This window comes from Vigna unguiculata, chromosome 6 (genome assembly GCF_037176805.1).
Source record: "Vigna unguiculata cultivar grain cowpea cultivar isolate G323 ecotype 2 chromosome 6, ASM3717680v1, whole genome shotgun sequence".
Lineage (NCBI taxonomy): Eukaryota > Viridiplantae > Streptophyta > Magnoliopsida > Fabales > Fabaceae > Vigna > Vigna unguiculata.
In genome coordinates this window covers 1966075-1990525 of record NC_140797.1, presented here as the reverse complement: position 1 = coordinate 1990525, position 24451 = coordinate 1966075, and the positions used below count along the sequence as shown (strand labels likewise).

The window sequence follows — 24451 nt, the reverse complement described above, 5'->3', positions numbered from 1 at the left end:
GAGTCGGTTACGTGTGGGGAAGGTATTAGCGCCCTACAACGCCCGTCTTAAGACGGTTCCCTCTTTAATTAAGTGTGCAAAGTAGAATTTGATGCTTAAGATATTTGTTATTCCCCAAAAACTCAAACAAAATAAAAAAAACACATACAAAATATTAAAGATTAAAACAAAATTATTTTTTATTTTTTGGGCCCGACAAGGATTGTACCTCGCTCCTACGTATTTCCATTTGGAAAATCAGTCATAACGTAGTTCTTTGTACAAATATTTGTTGTTTGATATTATTATTATTATTTTTTTTAATTTTATATTTTTCTATATATATATATATATGTATATATATATATATATATTTTATTAATATCAAGAGAACCCGAGATTCTACATGATAAAAGATTTAGTTACCAAGCAAATCCGAGATTTGACATGATATTAAAAATAATTTAATAATTTAATATTTTTATATTTTATTGTTATTAATTTCATTTTAAGAACAAAAAAAACCTACAAAGAAATGTTTTGATTACCAAGCAAGTCTGAGACGTGACATGGTATGCAATACTTATATCAAAGAAATAATATAATTTTTTTATTTTTTATTTTTTTGTTTAGAGAGAATTAAAGCCTACGAAAGAAACCTTTTTATTATCCAGATTAAAATAGAGGGAAAGAGAAAGGTTGAGCACATCAACGACAAACCCAAAATTATCTAACATGAGAACCCCAAACACATTTAATCATACAACAGTTCAAAATGATCATACATTTGATATTATAAGAGAATCATACATAGCATTAGGAGCAAAGAGAATTTAGCTTAAGGTGACCCTTTTGCGCGTGCTCTGGTAATTATAAAGGAGAGGGGTTTTTCCAATTTTTGTTCTGTGTCTTGCATTGGAGAAATTTTGTGCTTATATAGGCCCCTTGGGTACCACTGAGATCCTAGTCTTTAATTATAATAAGATATATGGGAAAGGAATTGGTCTGATTAAATTGTTGCATAATATCCACGATATTGATTATAATTATTAACGAAATATTGCCTGTAATTACTAGAATCATATTTTCTGTCACATAAAGATCGATCGTGATCAAATCATAACCTATTATTCATATAATTGATTCTAATTATTACCAAGAATATTTTCTTCTAAATATTAAAATCGTACCATTCTCTAAAAGCATTATTATCGGGAATATTTGCTTCTAATTAAAATAATACCTTCCCAGATTGACAACGCAAAAAGACACATAAGTGTAAATGGAAGATATTTATTCAAATTATTATAAAAAAATATTGCTCATAATATTATACCCTTCTCTACAAATAGAAATTATGAAACGTCCTTTTCTGACATGCCATGTGGAGAGTGTAAATAGCAAACAATGGGGTAAAAATATGTAAAACATTTGGACTCACGAAAGGAGTGTGATAATTAAAAATAAATTAGATTCTCCTTCTCTTGGTTTTTTCTTTTTTCTATTTTTTTTCTTTTTTCCCATGGTAGAATTAAAGTTAAAAAAAACCTACCATCAATCAAAACATATTTTTTATTTTATTTTTTTATTATTATTATTATATTATATATTATTTTTTTATTATTATTATTTTACCAAACAAATGCATTTACGCGGACGAAATTGAGTGTTGACACCAATTAACATTTAATGTCATTAAAGTTCCCCCCTCCCGCATTTATTAATTAATTAATTATTTAATTAATTAATTTTCACGGGTCTTACATTATGTACTGGGTTTTATTTGGATTTGAAAGACACTTTTTGTTGTGCCATCATTTAGACGCAATCTGGTTTTAGTTTCCTATTTGGACAAATTAGGTTATTTGTTGCAAATAATTGCAGGAATGGGATGTTACAATACGAAGAATGTGGACGACTAGATTTGTAAGTGGTGGGTTGAATTTTGTTGCTTTTTGGTGACTTTTGGTTGTTATAATTTAAGTTACAATCAATCATTAAGTAGCATGATCATTATTTGTTTAAGTGGATCATTACTAGCTTAAGTGGATCATTATTATGGTAAGAGTTACGTACCAAACAAGCAACAAAGGTAAAGCTGTCAAATTTCAAATTAACACCAAATAGTAGATTTTATGTAGAAAAAAATTTTCCTTTCATTCTACAGAATTTTCAGCAAAATTGTTCTACATAATTTCAAAGGATTGATGATTCTCTATTCTCCTCTGTGAGATCACTTTTGACTAGCACAAAACACATACTTTCATACAGAAAATGGAATATGTATCTCTTAAATTTACATCTTGTTTGAGATCTATGTGAAAGCAAATAAAAAAATGAAAATTAAGACTTTACAAAATGCAAAACTCATGCTATACAGATATGGTCTTTACAAGGTATTCACATATTCACAAAAAGAATGGTTAGAACTACCAAATACTTAAACTAAATCCCCGGCAGCAACGCCAAAAACTTGATGACTATTTCACAACAACCATTTCCCAGCAAGTGCACTGGTGCATAGTAGTATTAATAAGTGTCGTATCCACAAGGATTTAGCAAGTATATTGGTAGTTTGATTTTTGGGTTTTTGGTTTTGATAAAGAGTGCAAGTAAATATAAATAGTAGTAATTAGATAGAGTGAGTGGAGTAGGGGCTATGAATTGATTTCATGTCATATTCGTCCACTACTCCAATACCATCTTGTTTATTTACTATGCAAATCATTCAATGTCTTGGGAGTACTCTTTCTATGTAGATCTGGGTTCATCCCTGAATCACTAGAACCTAATGACTTCAAACCTAGTGTGATTCCTCAACTCTTGGTAGAATGAATCTTTGCTTTAATGTGCAAGACTCGTTGAATGAGCACCAATACATGTATGATGATTTGATAGGACTATAGTTTGAGACCAATTTCCTAACTCAATCCAAACTAGTTAAATAGATGATTGATCAAGTCATCATTAAGCATAATCAAACCACAAACAATTGAATGAAAGTAAAGATAAATACCTAAGAAGTATAAGTATATAGAATCAAAATTGATTAAATCAAACTTGGGCACGAGGAAGTTCAACTACTCATAGAATCAAGGTGTTTAAGCCACTTAAGAATCTAGAAATGGTAATGGCCTCTTCCTCAATTATCCCTGCCCTCATCATAAGTAACTCCATTTTTTGTTTATACTCTTCTACAAACAAATTTCTTTGTTGGAGTCTTTGGAGCTTGTTCATGAGCTCCCTGATGTAGTACGAGGGAATGTGCCTCCTCCTAAGGGCTAACTTGAGATCATTCCAATAATCAATTGAAGGCACATTACTTCTTAGCCTCTTTTGGACTATAGAAGTCCACCAATACATAGCATACCCTTGAAAGCTTAGGGTAGCTAGAGGCACTTTCCTTTCTTCACTTACTTGGTGGCAAGCAAAGAGTTGCTCCACCTTCATCTCCCAATCCAAATAAGCATCAACATCATCCTTGCCTTGAAAGTAAGGCAAGTCCACTTTAACTTCTTTAGGAGTAGGGTCTTTTCTTTGTCTCCTAATGTGGGAAGGTTGTTGGTAATATTCTCCTAATCTTAACCTTTCCTCTTCCTCATATATTGAAGCTCCACTTCTAGACCCTTTGTTAGAATTACTTATACATTTTAGCTTATTTTGAACTTTCTCATCTCTTTTCTTTAAAGCTTTGATTTGTTCCTCCAAAAGAGCAATTTGACCATCTCTTTCTAATTGATCTTTCACTTTGTAAATTGCCTCTTGTTGTCTCCATAGTTTAAGTGATTTGAGTTGTTGGGAAACATGTTTTAAACTATGAATTGAATCCTCATAATCACTTGCACTATGTAGGGAGGGTTGACTAGCCATGATTACTCTTTTTTTGGAATTTTTTATTTTTAAAAACTAAACTCTAGCTAAGAGATTCTAAAGAAGAAGTAGATAGCAAACTTCTTGAATTGTCTTCCAGGAAAGAGAGGTGAATCACTTGGATTGCTTACATACTAAGTCTTTCCTTGCCAAAGGAATTCAAAGAATGTTGCACAAAACTTCTAAAAAAGAATTAGACACACACTAAACAATTAAGCAAAAACAATAAATGGAATCTAAATTATGCAGCCTAATTTGGCGAGGCTTGATGTTGCAAGACACACTCATCGTTTACAAGCGCTTTTACTATTTTAAAGGTTCTGATTAAGAGATGAGAGAACACCTAAGGCTCCCCCAAAACACTTAATTAGTCCAAAGAGATACAAGAAATAAAACTTGAACAAATAAAACTCAAATGAATACAATCATAATTTTGCGCAAACTTTAAAAGTCTTCAAGTGTTTCACTCCACTCTTTTCTTTCTTCTTTTGGCTCACTCAAGTGTTTGCTTTGGATTTTCCTTTTGTGAACTTCACTTGTAGTTTGGAGTTCCATTTTGGTTTCCACCTCCTAAGATGCTACCTTGAGTATTTGGTTACCTCCAAAGAAAACTTCCACCAAGAATGTAACACCAAACCAAAGAAGCCAATAAGGAAAAACAAGAAAAGCTTAAATGAAAGAATAGCTAAACTCAAGTGAAATATAAATGAAACATACTCAAAGATTTAACAAAGAAAGACAAACTCGAAATAAGGTAAGAAACAAGATAAGCACTCAAATTAATGGCACTACAATGGATGAAAAATAATCAAAATAAACTAGAAAAGTTGCACTAGATTTAATTTTTCACTCATTGCTAGTCCATAAATGTGATTTTTAGCCTCTGCTTCAACTATTTATCACTTTTTTTTCTTTTTCGTCCATGTCTTAGCTAAAAGAGGCAAAAATCAGATTTGGATTTGCATCGGCCAATTTTTTGTGATAAATCAAATACAGAGAGTGTGCAATCAGACGAGAAAACTGAAACAACAATAACATGCACAAAATAATGCTCTCAAAGTTAAGTGATGGCAGTGATACTAGTGTACTTCCTTTGCCACTTTCTTTTGATCTTTTCTTTTGATTCTTTTTGGCACTTGCTTGTATTCTTTTTATGCTCTTTTTCCTTATAGCTCTTACAACAGCTAGTTTCCACCACAAACCAGAATCACCACCACACTATGCTTGATCATTTGCCTTTTAATGGAAACAAAAAACACAAAGGAGAAGGAAACTTAAAGGAATCAAAAGAAGATCATGAAACACAAACAACAGCAAAAAAAGAAGAAGAATGTAAACGCACAAAATGAAAGGCTAAACAAAGGAAATTAAGACATAATTGAACTACACATTACTCTAGACAAAACATATGGATGAGAAAATTAAAATGACTCAAAAAAGATGAAATAGAAGATGAACAAGACTCAAACGTAAATGTAAAAGGCACACAAATTCACCATGGTTGAGCTCTTAGGCACAATGGTCGAATGGTTCCAAAGGAACAATGGTAAGAACCATATAACTAATGAGGTGAAAAGAAGAAAAGCAACAAGACAAGCAAAGAAAGTAATGGACCACACGGAAATTGAAAGAAAAACAAGGAAGATGAACTTATCTCTTGACATCAAGCTTGATCAACCAAGGCTCTAGATACAACATGATGAGTCCATCTTCAAGAGAAAGGAAGCCAAGAGGGAGCCATGCGGAGTTGATGAGACTTCCATGGAGAAAGATGAAGTTGCGGAAGCTAGAAGATGAGTGAACAAGTGGTGCAGAAATGGTGTTCGGAGAAGCTCTCAAGTGAGGTTAGGACAACACTCAAGGAAGGAGGCTAGAGGAAACCAACAAGGAGAACTCTAGCCTAAGTTGATTCACAAAAAGAGAGGAGTCTGGAGTCATCTCAACATAGTCTCTACTATATTCATGAATGAATTTACAAGGGTCCTAAGCTCTCTATTTATAGGAGAAAATGAGAGCAAAATGGTCTAGAAAAATGGAGGGAAAAAGGATCTAGAATGAGGTATTTGGAGCCAAAAAGAGAGCATGAGGGACACTAGCAGACCTTAGTGTGGACAGAGGGGGGCCATGCCCCCTATTTTCTTTTTATATTTATATAATTTTATATACATTTTTTAAAAATTTAATATTTTAATATATATTAAATATTTATATTTTAATAATTTTTTATATATTTATATTTATAGATGAGGAGTAATTGACATAATCTTATTATAACTTTTGGTGAAAAATTCTTGTTCTGCTTTAAGAAATTTAACGAAAAAGATCAAATTGCATCAATTTTTAAAAAATAAAAACCAAATTGAGACTAAAAAACATTAGAAGACCAACTTGATATTTTTAGACGAAAAAATTGACCAAAAGAGTAATTCAACCAAATTTTGGGCACCCCTAACATATTGACTGAAGATCCGCCACTGATGAGGGAGGTGTAACTTGCCACTTAAGCAAGTCACATGGAACATGCATGGAGCCACTTAGGAGAAGCTTGGTTGCCAAGCTTTGCGCAAGAAGGATCTAGATTCTTGAGAAATGCGCTCTCCTTTTTGGTGGCCCAAATCCAAGCCCAACTCTCCTTTGGTCCAATTCATCTTCAAGGCCCCAAAACCCTCCAAGGCCCAATACATGGCCCAAAAAAAACCCTATTCTACTAGGCCTAAAATACAAGGCCCACAATTAAACCCTATTCTAATATTTACAAACAAAGAGTCCTAGACTAGGTCCTCACATCTTCCTTGGCCCATGTGAAGTTTATCTTGGGCCTTGCATGTGCATTTGAGGCCCATTCCTCTTGTATTTTTCCAGTCAATGCTTTTGTTGTAGGTCCCTTGGCTAGATGCATCTCATCAAGTAGGGAGAGGGAAGTGACGTCGTGCCAACGACCGGTCTCGAAGTAGGTGGTAAAGGATGCCATTAGTGCATCAAAGCAATCTATGGAGAAATGGGGCAAGTTGGCGAACCAATCTAGAGTTGGTCCTCGTAAGGTTGATGAGAAAGCCTTACATAAAAATGCATCGTTGGTAGAGTATAAGCTGATATGATTTGTGTACATAAACATGTACTCGCCAGGATCAACTATGTCGTTATAGCATACTGTCGGCAACTTCCATTGGTTGGAAGGGGAGTTTCTCTAATTCCGTCAACGAAAGGGTGACGACACCTGTTATGGGTGGCAGTGGAGTTGTTGATTACTCCCTGGGTATGTTGGGTCGGGTTGTATTCACTTTCTTCCTCAGTTTCATGGATTGTGGCATTTGGGCCTACATGCCCGGACTCGTCCACTCTTTTACCTTTGGTGATCTTGACTCTTTTTTTTTTCAACCTAGCGTTCTCCTCTCGTATGGCCTCTATTTCCTCATCATTTCTCTTTTTGTAATCAACAAACTTCTGTTGCATCTTGACTTGGGGCTCTAGTATAGCGACCAGGTCAGCGGAGGGCCGACTCCCCTAGCTTCCACAACCTTGCTTCTCGTGGACACCATCTTCAAAATCTCTCAAGTCTTCTAATGTTCAACATTCTCTCTTCATAGGATATTAATCGACCCCACGGCGGGCGCCAATTGTTCTTACATGGACAATATATATCCTACAAAGTCTTCTAAGTGATCCTTTTGTCTCCAAGGTCTTCGCTTCAAGGGTATCTCGTCCTCAACTCTCGAGTGCAAGAAGAAGAGGGTGCTTGCAAAAGAAACTTTGATGCTAAAGTCAATATGAGATATTGGGCTCTGATGTCAAAATAGTAACGTAAGCATATGTTTCAAAATGTGCCTTTTATAGTAGGATTCATAGGCCTTACATGTTTGGGCTTTGATCTAGCAGTCTTAATTACCTACTAATAGTAATTGGTTATGTAATTTGGGTCATTTTCCTTTGAGATGATTAGACTGACTTGATTTAGCTAACTAGTCCGAGTATAGTCGTTCTACTGAGCTGACATGTACCCGACTAGGTCGTGTGTTGGATGATTCTTCTAGATGGGTGGTCTTTAGTAGCCTTCCTAGGAACTATTTTCCCATGGAGGACAAGGACGATTAGTCTTTTGTCTAGGACGAGGATGAGTGTCTCATCAACTTTCTAGGATCACTTTTTGTGGTTGTCTGTCATAGGAGACAAGGACATGTAGTCTCTTGTTTAGGACAAGGACATGTAGTCCTTTATATGAAATGAGTAGTCTATTATCTCGAACCGTGTATTAGAATCGTGTAACCTAAGAGATGAGAACATGTAGTCTAAGAACTAAAATAAAGCTTTTTTTTTTTGCAATTGAAAAAAATAAAAATAATTAATTTTAATTTTGAAGGATACAAACAATTTATGTCAAATTTAAGAAAGTAAAGCAAATGTAACCTTTATAAAAATTCATTTCACACGAGTTTTTGTATTATGGAAAATATGACAGTGGGAATGTTCATCTTTATTTCCAGGAACATTACATCTCCTTAATTATACGACAAATTTATTCATCGTCTAAAGTAGTTATTCCGATTGAACTATTATTTTCTAATCTCTATTATAACTTTTATTATTTTATTTTTATTTTAAATAATTTAAAATTAAAAATATATTGAAAAACTTATCATAAATTATTCAAAACATATTTAAGAATAATTTTCCAATCATAGCATTGAATTAAAGAAAGGTTAAAATACCTTTTTGATCTCAATTTTTGTTAAGATTTGTCAAATCAGTTCTAATTTTGTTTTTGTGGTCAAATAAGTCTCAATTTTCGTTAATTTTATTCAATTGGGTATTTTTTGCTAACACTGTTTAAATCATTAACAACCATGAACAATGACAGTCATGTGTCACTTTGTGTTTTTTTTTAATCTTTTTAAATTTGTTTTTAATTTTTTAAAATCTTTTAAATTTTTTTAAAGTTTTCTAAATGTTCACGTGTCAACCCAACCGCGTGTCACGTGTTATAGTCAATGTTTTATATTCAATTTGGTCTCTATATTTGTTATTTTTGTTCAATCGAGTCCCAATTTTATTTAAAATTGAGCAATTTTGTCTATCTTCACCAAATTTACTTTTTATATTAAAATTCACATTTTTATTTAATATATTAAAATTTACATCATTATAACTCATATAAAAACTAAATTTGACTAGAAATAAAATTGTTCAATTTTAAATAAAATTAGGACTTAATTGATAAAAAATAAAAAAAATTAAAAAAAATCAAAAAATTTGTGAAATAATAAGGTCACTATTTATAACAGTTAATAATTTAAATTATATTTTAAAAAAATCAAATTAAATAAAATTAATAAAAATTAAAATTTATTTAAAAAAACAAAATTAAGATTAATTTAACAAAATTTCACGAAAATCAGAACACGAATATATTTTAACCTTAAAATATAAAATCATTAAAGAGTGAGTTCCCAATTTGTTAGGACGCAACAAGATATCACAAGTTCACTGTCACGACCAGAATAGTTGGTCACGGGTTTACTGCGGAGAACCGGCTTAATCGGTCATCCATTGCGTTAAAAAACACGGCTTTCCCTTTCAGCCTCTTGTCGAGTTAGGTTTCTTCTGTTTTCCTCCTTCAGATCATTGCTTTGTTGAATCAATCTCATCAATATTATTCGATCTGCCTTTTGGGTTCCTCAGGACAGTAAGCTCCTCTATTTCAAACTTCATTTCTTCTTTTAACTTTTGCATAGTCTGTTAGTTCCAAGCCTTGATTAAGGGGAAGCTAGTTTCAGCTGTTTAGGGTGTGATTCTTATATCTGTGTTCGCACGGGAACGACCAAATCTCGCAGTTATTTGATTGAGTAAGCAAATTTACTGATTTTCATATTAAGGAATTAATTGAGTAAGCAATTAGCTTCAGAGTTCATATGTTGGTGTTTGTAAGATGTCGAGCTAGATGAGAAGCATTTTATCTTAGTCTTGATTGCTAGCTTTATGAATTTATTTTATTATTGATAATTTACATTTGCAGTCGGATCTTCATCTATTGAATGGTAGCAAACGCTGATAGTTGACTAAATCCCCAAATTAATTCAACTAACGGAGGGTTTTTGTAAGCCCTAATTTTGGGTTTACTGAACAATGATTTCCCTAAACTGTGTTGTGTTTTATAAATGTCCATGTAATACCTTGCGCTAGTGATTGCATCAACAGTGTAGATCTTTTAAATGATATGATCTTCTTCTGTAGCATCGACCAGGGGTCCTCTCCAAAAATGCTCCCTCTGCGTTCGCAATCACAGGTTGGGGGACTACAAACATCACTGTCTCTTGTTTCTTCTGATCCTGTTCTGTCTCCTGATGAACCAAGATCAAACTCTGACAATCTCCGTCAATCTCCGGCTGAAAGTGCAAGTTCTCAAGAAACATGGCCTACAGCGGATGCAGCTACAACAAAGAAGACTGAGAATGGAAAAGCAGAGATTAATTGCCTTGAGCAGAATGTGATTCACCGTTTTTCTAGTGCAGACAAAGTTACTCTTCAGGACATTGCCAGAGAAAGTATCGGTACAATATGTGAAAAAATGCATCGTCTACCTGAGGAATATCTAGAAGAGTTGAAGAATGGGCTTCGAGTTATCCTTGATGGAGGGAATGGTTCGCAGCATAGAGAAGAATTTTTCATTTTACAGAAGTTTGTTCAGGGCAGAACTGATTTGACAGCCAAGACACTGGTCAGAGCACATCGGGTGCAACTTGAAATTCTTGTTGCAATAAATACTGGAATTCAGGGATTTTTGCATCCAAGCATCAGTCTTTCACAGAATTCCCTAATTGAGATCTTTGGCTATAAGAGATGCAGAAACATAGCGTGCCAAAACCAGCTTCCAGCTGATGATTGTACCTGTGAAATATGCAATGGCACTAATGGTTTCTGCAATCTTTGCATGTGTGTGATCTGCAACAAGTTTGACTTTGAGGTGAATACCTGCCGCTGGATTGGATGTGATTTGTGTTCTCATTGGACTCACACAGATTGTGCCATTCGTCAGCAACTTATTTTCATGGGCCCTTCTTCAAAGAGCGGGGCAGGACCCAGTGAAATGGTTTTCCGGTGTCAAGCTTGCAATAGGACTTCAGAACTTTTGGGTTGGGTAAAAGATGTCTTCCAGCACTGTGCGCCGTCATGGGATGGAGAGGCATTAATGAGGGAACTTGATTATGTTAGCAGGATCTTTCACGGGAGTAAAGACCCTCGTGGGAGAAAGTTGTTTTGGAAGTGTGATGATCTGAAGGAAAAATTGAAAACTAAAAAAATAGATTCAAAGGCTGCTTGCAGGGCAATTTTGATGTTTTTCCAAGGTACTGGAAATCTTGTTTTTATGTCCTTTTATATAAAAGATAAGGAACTATCATGCTTTTACAATTTTGTCTTCTTTATATCTATTGAATTCTATGTCTACATTTTTACAAGGTTGGTTAAAAAATAAATTGCACAAAGACTATAGTAGAACTGCTATGTTTCACAACACTGGATATTCTTCTGTATTGAACACGGGTTATTTTCTTATCAATGTGATAGGAAGAATGACCAAGAATACAACGTATGTTTACACGAGATACCACTCTAGAATTCTGAGAGACCTTCTCTCAGCACTTCCCAACACTTTACAAAACAACCGAACGACTAAAAACACCTAAGCCTCTAACACTTATACAAGTCTGTAACAATTATAATTTCTAACTTTTTCAATTGTCTGTTTTCTTCCTTCTTTTGTAAACAATACCATATCTATCATTATCCCCTCCATAAAGTTTCACCTTGTCCTCAATGTGAAATTTAGGAAATTCCTTAGAAATGCATTCCACCAATTCCCAGCTATTCTCGGTAAGTGGAAGTTCTGCCACTGAATTAGAACTTCTAAATCTCTATTGTTGGTAGTCCTAATATCCAGTAGTTCTTCTGGATAGACTGCTAAAACATATTTTTCAGTTAATGTTGGAGGCAAGGGCTGAGGCACATTAGGGGGTTGAATGGCCTTCTTCAACAAAGTAACATAGAAAACTAGGTGGATTTTGCTTTGAGGAGGTAACTCCAATCTGTAGGCAACCTGCCCAATACGATTGTTAGAATTATTACCTATTGTATCATTAACCCTATGTGTAGGGTGTTGAGTGTGGGAAACTATTTACTGCCGTATCTACTGTTGCATGTAATCATGCCTAGTATCTTAGAGTAGTCTTTTCATATGTACTTGCTTCATTATAAATAGAAGAGGAGGAGAGTGGTACTGTTGTCCAATACTCATATATTTTAAAGTCTCAGTCTCAAGTTGGTATCAGAGCGGGTCGATCCCGATCTGGTTTCTGTCTCATCTGGTCCGTCACCGCTGTCCGCGGTTGATCGCCGTTAGCCACCGCGTCCGCGGCTGTCCAAGTTCGTTTAACCTCGTTTCTGAACTACCCAACACTGTCAAACAACATTTCAACACTGTCCGCCACTGTCTGCAGTCCTCCGCCGCTGTCCGCCGCTGTCCGCCGCTGTCCGCTGCTGTCCGCCGCTGTCCGACGCTGTCCGCCGCCGTCCGCCACCGTCCGTCGCCGTCCGCCGCCGTCACCCACGCAGTTCCGTCCGGAAACCATCGGATCTGAACCGCCTCTCCGCGCGACAGCCAACCCCGCCGGTGTCGCAGGCAGCGCCGTCGCCACGCGCCTCCACGCGCGTCAACTCTGTTCGCTGCAGTCAGGCGCGTGCCGCCCACGCGCCGCCTTCCAGTCACCAGTTCGTCGTCGCGCCACCTCCGTCGCCATTGCCGGAGCCTCCTCTACCCGTTTTGACCCTCAAATCTCTGTTCCGGTGAAGTCCAGTAGCACCTCTTGTGGAAATCGACACCTTCAAATTCGAAATCATCACTGTTTCACTGTTTTCCGGGATCCTTTCTGTTTTTGTTTATTCTCTTGATCATATCATGGCCACTGGAGGTACTGGGAGTGCTATTTCATTCTCCGGAAGCCCCTGCATCACGTCCGAGAAACTAAATGGCCAAAATTACTTATCTTGGTCCGCTGTCGTCGAGATGTGGTTTCTCGGTCAAGGACACCACGAACACCTTGAGAAAGATGGCAGTCACGTACCTTCTGAAAAAGCTGAACAGTGGAAACAAGCAGATTTCCAACTATGTGCGCTATTGTGGCAGCCGGTGGAACCACGACTTTTGATGTCTCTACGGGCCTTCAAAACTTGCCACTCGTTTTGGAAGCGAACTCAGAATATCTATGCAAATGATATTCAACGCCTCTATGATTCGGCGAACAAGTTGGCATCTATGAAAATGACTAACCATGATATGATGTCATTCATGAATGACGCTCAAGCTGCTGTGGAAGAACTTCGAATGTTCTTGGAAGTCGACTCTCTAGATGAAATGAAGAAAAAGCTTGACAAGTACTATATGGTAATGATCCTCCGCGCTATACACCTAGACTTTAATCATATCCGAGATCAGCTTTTGACCTCTCATGAGGTTCCTTCCATGGAAACTTTGATCTCCCGCATGATACGTGTTCCAACTCTTCAAACTCCAGAAACTCTTGCTGTAATGGAACCATCTGTCATGGTCGCCACCCGAGGAAGAGGAGGTCGTGGAACTAGAGGAGGTGGACGTGGAGGTCGTGGGCGTCCTCAGTGTACGTATTGTAAAAGGATGGGTCATACCCAAGAAAACTGCTACACTTTACATGGATTTCCTGCCAAAACAGCCAATGTCTCCCAGGCAGAGACTACTGACTCCAAGTTCACTGAGGACGAGTATCAAGAGTACCTACGCCTCAAATCCAACAGCTTGGCACAGTCATCTCAAGCTCCAAGTACATCAACTGTTTGCATCTCTCAATCCATGGAAGGTCACAATTCATGGGTAATTGACTCTGGTGCTTCTGATCACATTTTTGGTAATACCTCCTTGTTCTCAACCATTTCATTCCAAGAAAAATCTCATTTTATAACCCTCGCAAATGGTTCTAAAACATCCTCAAAGGGAGTCGGTCAAGCCATCTTATCTCTGTCCTTAAATCTAAAATTTGTTCTTTTTGTCCCCAATTGTCCTTTCAATTTAATTTCCTTAAGTCAGTTAACCAAAACATTGAATTGCTCTGTAACCTTCGATAACAAATCTTTTGTTATACAGGAGCGTGGCTCGGGGAGACAGATTGGAGAAGGATATGAAGTAGGCGGATTATACCATTTTGGATCTCGTCCACGTGTGTCATGTGTTGCAGCTCCCAATCCTAAAATGTTACATGATCGGCTTGGTCACCCTCACCTGTCCAAGTTAAAGAAAATGTTTCCTGAACTTAGTCGTCTCCAGACTTTAGAATGTGAGTCATGTCAACTAGGAAAACATGTTAGATCTACCTTTCCTAAAAGGTCTCAATCAAAGTGTACTTCTAGTTTTTCTGTCTTCCATTCCGATATCTGGGGACCTAGTCGTGTCTCATCTTTTGGCTTTAGGTATTTTGTTACTTTCATTGATGAATATTCGAGATGTACTTGGGTTTATCTTATGAAAGATCGTTCTGAATTATTATCCCTCTTCACATCCTTTTTGAATGAAATCAAGAATCAATTTGGTCAAGTAATTAAAGTCTTAAGAAGTGACAATGCCAAAGAGTATTTTTCGTCTGCTCTATCTAATGTTTTGAGTTCCTATGGTATCCTGCACCAGTCTACTTGTCCTCATACGCCACAACAAAATGGTATAGCAGAAAGAAAAAATAGACACTTAGTTGAAACTGCTCGTACCCTTTTGCTTAGTGTCAACGTTCCTGTCCATCACTAGGGAGATGCCATCTTAACTGCAGGTTTTCTTATTAATCGGATGCCATCTTCCTCTCTCAATCATAAGGTCCCTTTCTCCATTCTGTTGCTAGAAAATCCTCTCTTTCACACTTCTCCTAGAGTTTTTGGTTGTGTATGTTTTGTTCATGACATGTCTCCCGGGTTAGACAAGCTTTCTGCTCGCTCTCTCAAATGTGTTTTCTTGGGCTATTCACGACTTCAAAAAGGGTATCGATGTTACTCTCCTGAAACCAAGAAATATTACATGTCTGCCAATGTTACATTTTTTGAATAGACCCCTTACTTCTCTCCATCTGTTCAAGATGTCCATGTCATACAGCAGGTTCTTCCTATTCCCGTGGTTGAGTACAATATTTCCAATGTCCCTGTCCCTCCGAGTCTCGACCAAAGTCCTCCTGAGCCATCATCTCCACCTATTGATTCTCTCCAACACAGGACGCCGACGAATAGTCCAGTTGTTCAAGAACATGGTGAATCCCCTACTTCAGATTCTTCTCTCTCGTCTCTTGATCCCACGACTCCTGGTGAAGGTGATTCAGGTTGGCCCATTGCTCTCAGAAAAGGTACTCGTTCCTCTCGAAATCCACATCCCATTTATAATTTTCTTAGCTATCACCGATTATCTCCTTCCTATTGTTCACTTTTATCCTCAGTGTCTTCTGTTGTTATTCCCAAAAATGTGAATGAAGTACTTGATCATCCTGGATGGCGACAAGCCATGATTGCAGAGATGCAGGCTCTTGAAAGCAATCATACTTGGGAGCTCGTGCCCCTCCCTTCGGGTAAGAAAGCTGTTGGTTGTCGATGGGTGTATGCACTTAAAGTTGGCCCCGATGGTCAGGTTGATCGGCTCAAAGCCCGATTGGTTGCAAAAGGGTACACTCAGGTTTATGGCCTTGACTATTGTGATACCTTTTCTCCCGTGGCCAAGATGACTACTATTCGCCTCTTCTTTGCCATGGCAGCAATTCGTCACTGGCCGCTTCATCAATTGGATATCAAAAATGCCTTCCTTCATGGTAATCTTGAGGAGGAAGTTTACATGGAGCAACCTCCTGGGTTTGTTGCTCAGGGGGAGTCTGGTATGGTATGCAAATTGCATCGATCTTTATATGGCCTCAAACAATCACCACGAGCTTGGTTTGGAAAATTCAGCTCCATTGTTCAGAAATTTGGGTTAAGACGCAGTGAGGCAGATCACTCAGTTTTTTACAAACACACCTCTCCTGGGAAATGTGTCTACCTAATAGTATATGTTGATGATATTGTTATTACAGGAAATGATACTACTGGAATATCTCAATTGAAGGAGCACTTGTGTAAACATTTTCAAACCAAGGATCTCGGAAGCCTCAAATACTTTTTGGGCATTGAAGTAGCTCAGTCAAAAGATGGAGTTGTAATCTCTCAAAGGAAATATGCTCTTGATATATTACAAGAAACAGGTATGATTGACTGCAGACCAGTAGAGAGTTCTATGGACCCAAATCAGAAGTTAACAACAGAAGAAGGCGAATTATTCTCCGATCCAGAGAGATATAGGAGGCTCGTTGGAAAGTTAATTTGTCTCACTATTACGAGGCCTGATCTATCTTTCGCAGTTGGAATTGTTAGCCAGTTTATGCAGACTCCATGTCTTGGACATTGGAATGCCATCATCTGTATTTTGAGGTACCTCAAGAAGGCTCCAGGACAAGGTTTGCTATATGGAGATAAAGGAAATGTTCAAATCTCTGGGTACTGTGATGCTGATTGGGCAGGCTCTCCTATTGACAGACGCTCTACTACGGGATATTGTGTCCTCCTTGGAGGAAATGTTATCTCTTGGAAAAGTAAGAAGCAAAATGTAGTGGCTCGATCCACCGCTGAAGCTGAATATCGGGCAATGGCGTCTCTCACGTGTGAACTCATATGGGTAAAGCAATTTCTTCGAGAGCTTAACTTCTGTGAAATTCAGACCATGAAGATGTACTGTGACAACCAGGCTGCTCTCCACATTGCATCAAATCCAGTGTTTCATGAGAGAACTAAACACATAGAAATTGACTGCCACTTTGTTCGAGAAAAAATGATGACCAAGGAAATTTGTACTGAGTTCGTTGGGTCAAATGACCAACTTGCAGATGTGTTGACCAAGTCATTAAGGGGACCTTGGATTGAGTTCATTTGTTCCAAGCTTGGTTCATACAATTTGTATGCTCCAGCTTGAGGGGGAGTGTTAGAATTATTACCTATTGTATCATTAACCCTATGTGTAGGGTGTTGAGTGTGGGAAACTATCTACTGCCGTATCTACTGTTGCATGTAATCATGCCTAGTATCTTAGAGTAGTCTTTTCATATGTACTTGCTTCATTATAAATAGAAGAGGAGGAGAGTGGTACTGTTGTCCACTACTCATATATTTTAAAGTCTCAGTCTCAAGTACGATCAAGCACCGGATAGTGGCCATAGAATCGAGGACCAAGCTTTTCATTGGTTCGTTTGGCTAAAGACTTAAGCCTATAGGGTTGTAGCTTAAGATATACCCTATCTCCCACCTTATACTCTACTTTCCTACGATGTTTACTCGCCTGTATTCGATTCTGGTCCTGGGCTTTACATAGATTAACTTTGAGGTCATTAAGGATATCATCCCTTTCTTGTTGCAGCTGATTGACACTATCAATCTTAGACGGAATGGTAGTCCCCTGAAGAAGGAGAGGAGGATCCCGACTATAGAGAGCTTTGAAAGGAGTCATTGTTGAGGAAGCATTATAAGTGGTGTTGAACCAAAATTCCGCCCACGGTAGCCAATGGGGTCATGTGTCTGGCCATCCGTTTGAGGATGGTAGGTTGAACTAAACTTCAATTTTGTCCCTGCTTGCTGAAACAATTCTTGGCAAAAAATTGCTCAAAAAGAGTTGATCTCGATCTGAGACAATAGTGGAAGGAAATTCATGAAGTTTGACCACCTTCTTAAGAAATAAATGAGCCACCTCTGCTGATGTGTAAGGGTGTGATAAAGGAAAGAAATGTGCATACTTCGTTAATCTATCAACTACTACAAAAATAATATCTTTTCCTTGGGCCTTAGGTAATCCCCTATGAAGTCCATGGAGATATTGGACCAGACTTGAGTGGGAATTGGTAGAGGTTGAAGTAACCATGCTGGAGCCAAGGTTTCTGTCTTATTCCTTTGACAAATTTCACATTGCATGACAAATTTTTTAATCATGCCTTCCCAATACACCACTCCCGCCACTCATTTGAAAGTTCTAAAGTATCCACTGTGGCCCCCAACTGGAGATTCATGCATATCCTTAATAATAAGGGGAATGCATGAATACCCTTTGGGTAACACCAATTTGTCTTGATAAAACAATCTGCCTTTCTTCCATTCGTACCCAGGGTGAGCTTTAGAATCTAAAATTAGATCCGGTATTAAAGAAGTGAGCTTGGAATCTTGCTGAACTTCTTCATTCCAAGCTTCTCATTCATCAATTTGGAAACTAGATAAAGCTAGAAAAATATCCTTTTCTAGATAAAGCATCTGCCACTGTATTTTCTTTCCCAGGTATCTACTGAATTTCAAAATCAAACCTAATCAATTTAGAGGCCCACTTAAATTGCTCCTCTGTTAATAATCTTTGGTCTTTGAGAAACCGTAGACTTTTCTGGTATGTAACCACTATGAAATGGCCCCCCATTAGATAATGATTCCATTTATGTATGGCCTGGACCACTGCCATCAACTCCCTTGCATAAATTGATTTTTTATTTTGGCCCCATTCTGACAGAGTTTGGCTCCAAAAGGCCAATGGTTTGCCCTCCTGTAACAACTCAACTCCCAAACCCTTGCTACATGCGTCTGTTTTGATGATGAATGGCTTGGGGAAATCTGGAACAACTAGGATAGGAAGTTGAGCACAACCCCTTTTAATTCCTCAAAAGATTGTTGAGCCTCTTTATTCTAGTGAAACCCCCCTCGTTTATTAATAGTTGGGTCAAAGGTTTAGCAATCTTCCCATAGCCTTGCACAAACCTTCGATAATACCTAGTCAACCCCAAAAATCCCTTTAAGGCCGTGACATCCTTAGGTACAGGCCAACTGCACATAGCATCCACTTTCCTGGGGTCTGCTGCAACTCCTTGACTTGAAATGATATGGCCCAAGTACTCCAGGCTTGGCTGTCCAAAACTACATTTTTTTCTATTTAACTTCAAGTGGTGGCCCTTTAGCACCTTCAGAACCTCCATTAAGTGCTGCACATGCATGTCCAAACTGGGGCAGTACACCAGAATATCATCAAAGAACACAAGCACAAACTTCCTTAAAAAAGGTTTAAGGATTTCATTCATTAAAGATTGGAAACTTGCTGCTGTATTAAGTCAGCCCAAAGGGCATGACATAAGTCAGCCCAAAGGGCATGACTAAGAACTCGTAATGGCTTTCATGAGTCCGAAAAATAGTTTTCTCAACATCACATTCCCGCAGAACTTGATGATACCCGGATTTCAAATCCAACTTCGAAAATATGGTCGCCCCTACTAATTCATCCAATAGTTCCTCAATTACTGTAATTGGAAATTTATTGGGTATGGTTATTTTGTTCAAGGCTTTGTAATCTACTCAAAATCGCCACCTTCCATCCTTCTTTCTAACCAATATTATCGGGCTTGAATAAGGGCTTATGCTAGTCCGAATGATCCCTGTGCGAAGCATGTCAATTACTAGTGTCTCAATCTCATTTTTCTGTTGATGAGAATATTTATAGGGTCTGAGGTTAGGGATAGAAGCTCCTTGTTGTAGGTGAATGGCATGGCTGCGGCTAGGAGGTAATCCCACTGGGTCATGGAAAACTGCATCATTCAACTCCAAGATGTTGAGTAATTCTGCAGGAATATTTTGAATGTTATGGACCTCCATCTCTTCTCCCCATTTGAGCAGGTAACAAGAACCTTCATTCCTCCTTTCTTTGCAAAACCTTTTTGAATGAAGTTTGTGATTTGGACAAAGTGGGATCTTCTGTTATATTCTATATCACCTTTGCTAATAGTTAATCTTAATTGACCAAACTTTGCCTTAACTTCCCCCAAACTTGCCAGCCTTTCAAGACCCAACCAAAACAATGTCAGCTCCACTCAAATCAAAAACAAAAGATTATTGTTGAATCCGAAGACCCTGCAGATCCAAGAGAAATCCCTGACATTTCCCTTGGCAGTGTACCTTGTGGCCATCACCAGCTTCCGCAACAAAAGGAGGTGTGTCTTCATGTTGCAGCCCACACCTAGAAATAAGGTTGGATGAAATAAAGTTGTGAGATGCCCCACAGTCCAACAAGAGCACCACCTTTTCTGACCCAATACTACTCCAGAGTTTCAAGATTTCTTTGTTGTCAACCCAACCATTGTGCACAAGGATAATTATAACACTTGCTCCCTCTCATCCCCATTTCCTTCACTGCCCCCTGCCTTATCTTGAATATCTTCTAACCCTGTGATCTCTTCCTCAGTCAGTAACAACATGTGTAGCTGTTTGTTTCTGCAAATATGGTTTGGACCATATTTCTCATCACACCTGAAACAGAGAGACTATGGTTTGGACCATATATCTTGCAACTCGGTCTCTCTGATAATTTTCTAAAGGGAGTGTGCCTCTAGAACGCTGACCTGCTTACCACACTGGCTGTCTCCATAGTTTTTCCTTTTCCTTCATTGAAATTGACCGATCCCCCGAACCTCCAGTTCCTCTGGAAAGACTTTTGGTGATTGTATAAGGCTTGTAGCTAGCTGTAGGGCGAGCAACACTAGATGATCCTCCTTTAGAATTAACACGAATCTTATCTTCTACCATTTGAGCTTTAAGCATCAAATCAGCAAGCGTATCAGGTTCGTATAACTTGACTTCTGCCTTAATTTCCTCCTTTAATCCATTGAAAAAAAGTCCCACTAAGTATTCTTCCTCAATCCCCTTCAAGAATCCCACATATTGCTCAAACTGTTATTGTTCCACGTTGTGTTAATCCGGTCAAGATTTCATAACATGTTTGGTTAAAACCTCTTTACCACCACCACCTTAAACGCCTCCCAAGAAGGATTCTGAGTGCATGTCTCCCACCATTGAAACCAATTCAGTGCTTTCCCCCCCAAGGCCACCCACAACTTGCATTTTTTTCATCTTCAGAAACTTCCTTTAATCTAAAATAACATTCCAGCCGATTTATCCACCCATAGGCTTCCTCACCTGCAAAAACTGGAATATCCAGTTTCCTCCACCGCAACTGACACAACCCTGATCTGTGTCCACCCGATTCCGTTCCTCTGTATGAGTATTCCTTATGGAAGATTGATCCTCTGTCTTTGCTCCACACGACAACTTTTCGACGACCCCTGTTAACCTCGCAACAAGTCCTCCAAACGTTGGAAGAGATCATGATTTTTGTTTATCAGTTCTATCACGATCTTGCGCCATTTCTTAGATCATCTTTTCCGACCCATCCAATTTAGCTTCCATCCTTCTATTGACCATACCCTGGCTTTACCCCTCCATTGTGCCAACCAGCTCTTGATAACAGTTTGATAGAACGCCTATGTTTCACAACACTGGATATTCTTCTGTATTGAACACGGATTATTTTCCTATCAATGTGACAGGAAGAATGACCAAGAATACAATATATGTTTACACGAGATACCACTCTAGAATTCTGAGAGACCTTCTCTCAGCTCTTCCCAAAACTTTACAAAACAACCGAACAACTAAAAACACCTAAGCCCCTAACAGACTTATATAAGTCTGTAACAGTTATAATTTCTATTCTAAGTGTTTCAACTGTTTGTTTTCCTCCTTTTGTAAACAATGCCATATCTATCAGACTATATATAGAACTGATAAATGACGCTGTTAGACTACAGCATTGTATATGTTTTCTTCGTTGCATGTTTTGAAATCATTTCTGCACCATCTAATTTTCTCTTTATTGAATCCCGAAGTCTAATTTATAACACCCATGGGAAGAAAATGGGTAGCAATAGCACGCTATCATTGTAATTATAAAAGCAGATATCATCAATAATGCCAATGCTACATCATCATTATATACTTTTTGTTTTTAAGCAAGGCTATTGTTTTTGTTTTTGTGTGTGTTTGACGTGGGGTGTGGGTGGGTGGGTGGGTGGAGGAGGGAGTTGGGAGGGTTGACATGCTATTACTGCCCTCTTGTTCTTGGGAGGGTTGACATGCTATTACTGCCCTCTTGTTCTAATCAATGTTTGTACTATTTGAAGAGCTTGAGGTAGACTCTAAAAAAGGCTTGGAAAATGGAGAAAACGGAAGATTGATTGCTCCACAAGATGCATGTAATAGAATTGCTGAAGTAGTGCAGGAGGCTATAAGAAAGATGGAAATAGTAGCGGATGAGAAGATGAGGATGTTCAAGAAGGCTCGCATGACCCTTGAAGCTTGCGATCGTGAATTAGCTGACAAATCCAGGGAAGTGGCAGAGCTCAAGATGGAGAGGCAGAAAAGGAAGCTGCAGATAGAAGAGTTGGAGAAAATTGTAAGGCTCAAAAATGCGGAGGCTGATATGTTCCAATTGAAGGCTAATGAGGCTAAACGAGAGGCTGAGAGGCTCCAGAGGATTGCTCTTGCCAAGCAAGATAAATCAGAGGAGGAATTTACTAGCAACTACCTGAAACAACGATTAAACGAAGCTGAGGCAGAGAAACAGTATCTTTACGAGAAGATCAAATTGCAGGAGAGTTCTCGTGCTTCACAGAGCAGTAGTGGTGGTGACCCCTCTCAGATGCTGATGTATTCCAAAATCCATGATCTGCTGTACAGTGCTCCTCCCAAACCAGACACTCAGGGACACCCTTTTCGGACAAATCCGTGAGACTGTTTGTGATTCCCTGTTATAGCTAAGTCATTCCCCTTGAACAATTATGGATGAGCCCCTTCCATGACAATGTAATCATCAATTTTATCTGCTCTTTGTACAAGGCTTGTTCTAAGCGTTATTATTATGCTTTTTGTAAGGAATTGTTGACTCTTGCATAATTTGTCAGTTACTAATTTCTCAGCAAGGATTTATAAAGGAAAGATAAAATGAATTAAGGCAATGTTAGTTACAATTAACTTAAGAATAAGTTGGGGAGATTTCTTTTATCTATTATTTTCAATATTCGATTTTCATTTATATATAAGATAATTTTAATTAAGTTTGGGGTCTTCCTAAATTTAGGTGTGTTTTTCAAGTTTAATTAAGTTCTAAAATTTAGATATTTTTGATTGAGATTTTGTTAAATTCTTTTTATCTAATTGTTAAATTTTTTATTTTTTTAATCGAGTCTTCATCACTTGATTTCTTTTGTTAATTAAATAATAGTATTCTTATTTTATTAATGAAAAATATTAAGCCATAAAAATTTAATTAAAAATATAAAAGTTTTTGAATACTTAAGAAACTCAAAAAGTTTAATTAAACATACCTGAAAGTTTTAAAACGATTAATTTTTTTGTTTTATTAACATTTATCTTATATGTCCAAACAATTAATGAGTGTAATCAATAGGAAATGTAACGTCCCGAAAAATTATAACATCAAATTTCTAAGGCGTTGCATACATAAATAATCAGAGAGTACAGAGTTTGAGATATGGAGATATATAATACTCCAAACATATCCATAACAAGTAAAAAGAGGCCCCACATGGCCCAAAACAAAGTACAGAGTCTCGTCCAGAACGAGAGGATCTTAAACTACTAAAACTCCATTAGTTGTGGGCTCCATAGTGAGCCCGATACTCGTCCATAACCATCAAGTTGCGGCATCCCTATTATCGTTATCACTGCCAAGGGTTCTCACACCTACTCACATCAATAAGATTGATGATCATCGCAATGGAGGAAACCACACACACAATCATACAAACAAGCAAAAGGGTAAGCTAGTGTAAAAGATTCTTATATCACAACACTCAACATGCAAGTTCAGAGTCAATCATAATTAACAGACATCTACACATGAGGTACCAAACCATATAAGACACCAATACTTCACTATTTGGATACGTATCATGAGGCACTACCACGAGATCCATGGAATTATGTCCTAGTAGTGAGACACCACCACGAGGCCTTCATGGAATTACGTCCGTTCATGAGGCACCACCATGAGGCCTTCATGGAATTACGTCCTGGCCTTGCGGTACCACCACGATACCCTCGTGGAATTACGTCCTAACATTGAGGCACCACCACAAAATCTCACTAGGAGGGTCCATGGAATTACGTCCATGTGATGAGGCACTACCATGAGTTCCCACTATAGGGGTCATGGGATTATGTCCTACCCAAACCTTATCCATGCCTTACCAACAAATCATGAATTTCCCATGCACACCAATAGCATGTCATTTCATATAAATAACCAATCATCAAACATATCTCATGCCAAGCTCACCACCAACTCATTAATTCCAACCCATAACATACGTAGTACATGCATATCCACCCTCTCTATGTTTAAAACCAAGCAAACCAGCCAATCAAACAACCAACAACATTCATATAAGGAAAAGAGCAAGAACCCGAGCTAGGTCTCGCTCAAGCTGGGAGCCTTCGCTCAGGCGAGAGGAGTGCTCTCGCTCAAGCTGTAGACTCTCGCTTAGGCGAGACTGCGACAGTGTCACGGCAAGATTTCGCGAGCTCTCACTTAGGCGAGGCTGTCTCGCCTGAGCGAGACAGTTCGTCGCTTAAAAACACAGCCCCTCGCCTGGGCGAG

The 24451-nt window shown here is 38.0% G+C and overlaps 1 protein-coding gene across 2 annotated transcripts; it reads left to right on the top strand.

Annotated features, from left to right (window-relative positions):
- The first annotated feature begins 9318 nt into the window (after nucleotides 1-9318).
- Nucleotides 9319-22747, top strand: LOC114188661 (OBERON-like protein). Of its 2 annotated transcripts, none has more exons than XM_028077237.2 (3): nucleotides 9319-9529; nucleotides 10078-11189; nucleotides 21954-22747. In XM_028077237.2, exons 2-3 carry the CDS (start codon nucleotides 10103-10105, stop codon nucleotides 22559-22561), a joined length of 1695 nt encoding a protein of 564 aa, XP_027933038.1. In that variant the 5' UTR covers nucleotides 9319-9529; nucleotides 10078-10102; the 3' UTR covers nucleotides 22562-22747. The 2 variants fall into 2 exon arrangements, with proteins under 2 accessions (XP_027933038.1, XP_027933039.1); XM_028077238.2 differs by having other exon boundaries at nucleotides 9340-9689.
- The last annotated feature ends 1704 nt before the right edge of the window (nucleotides 22748-24451 follow it).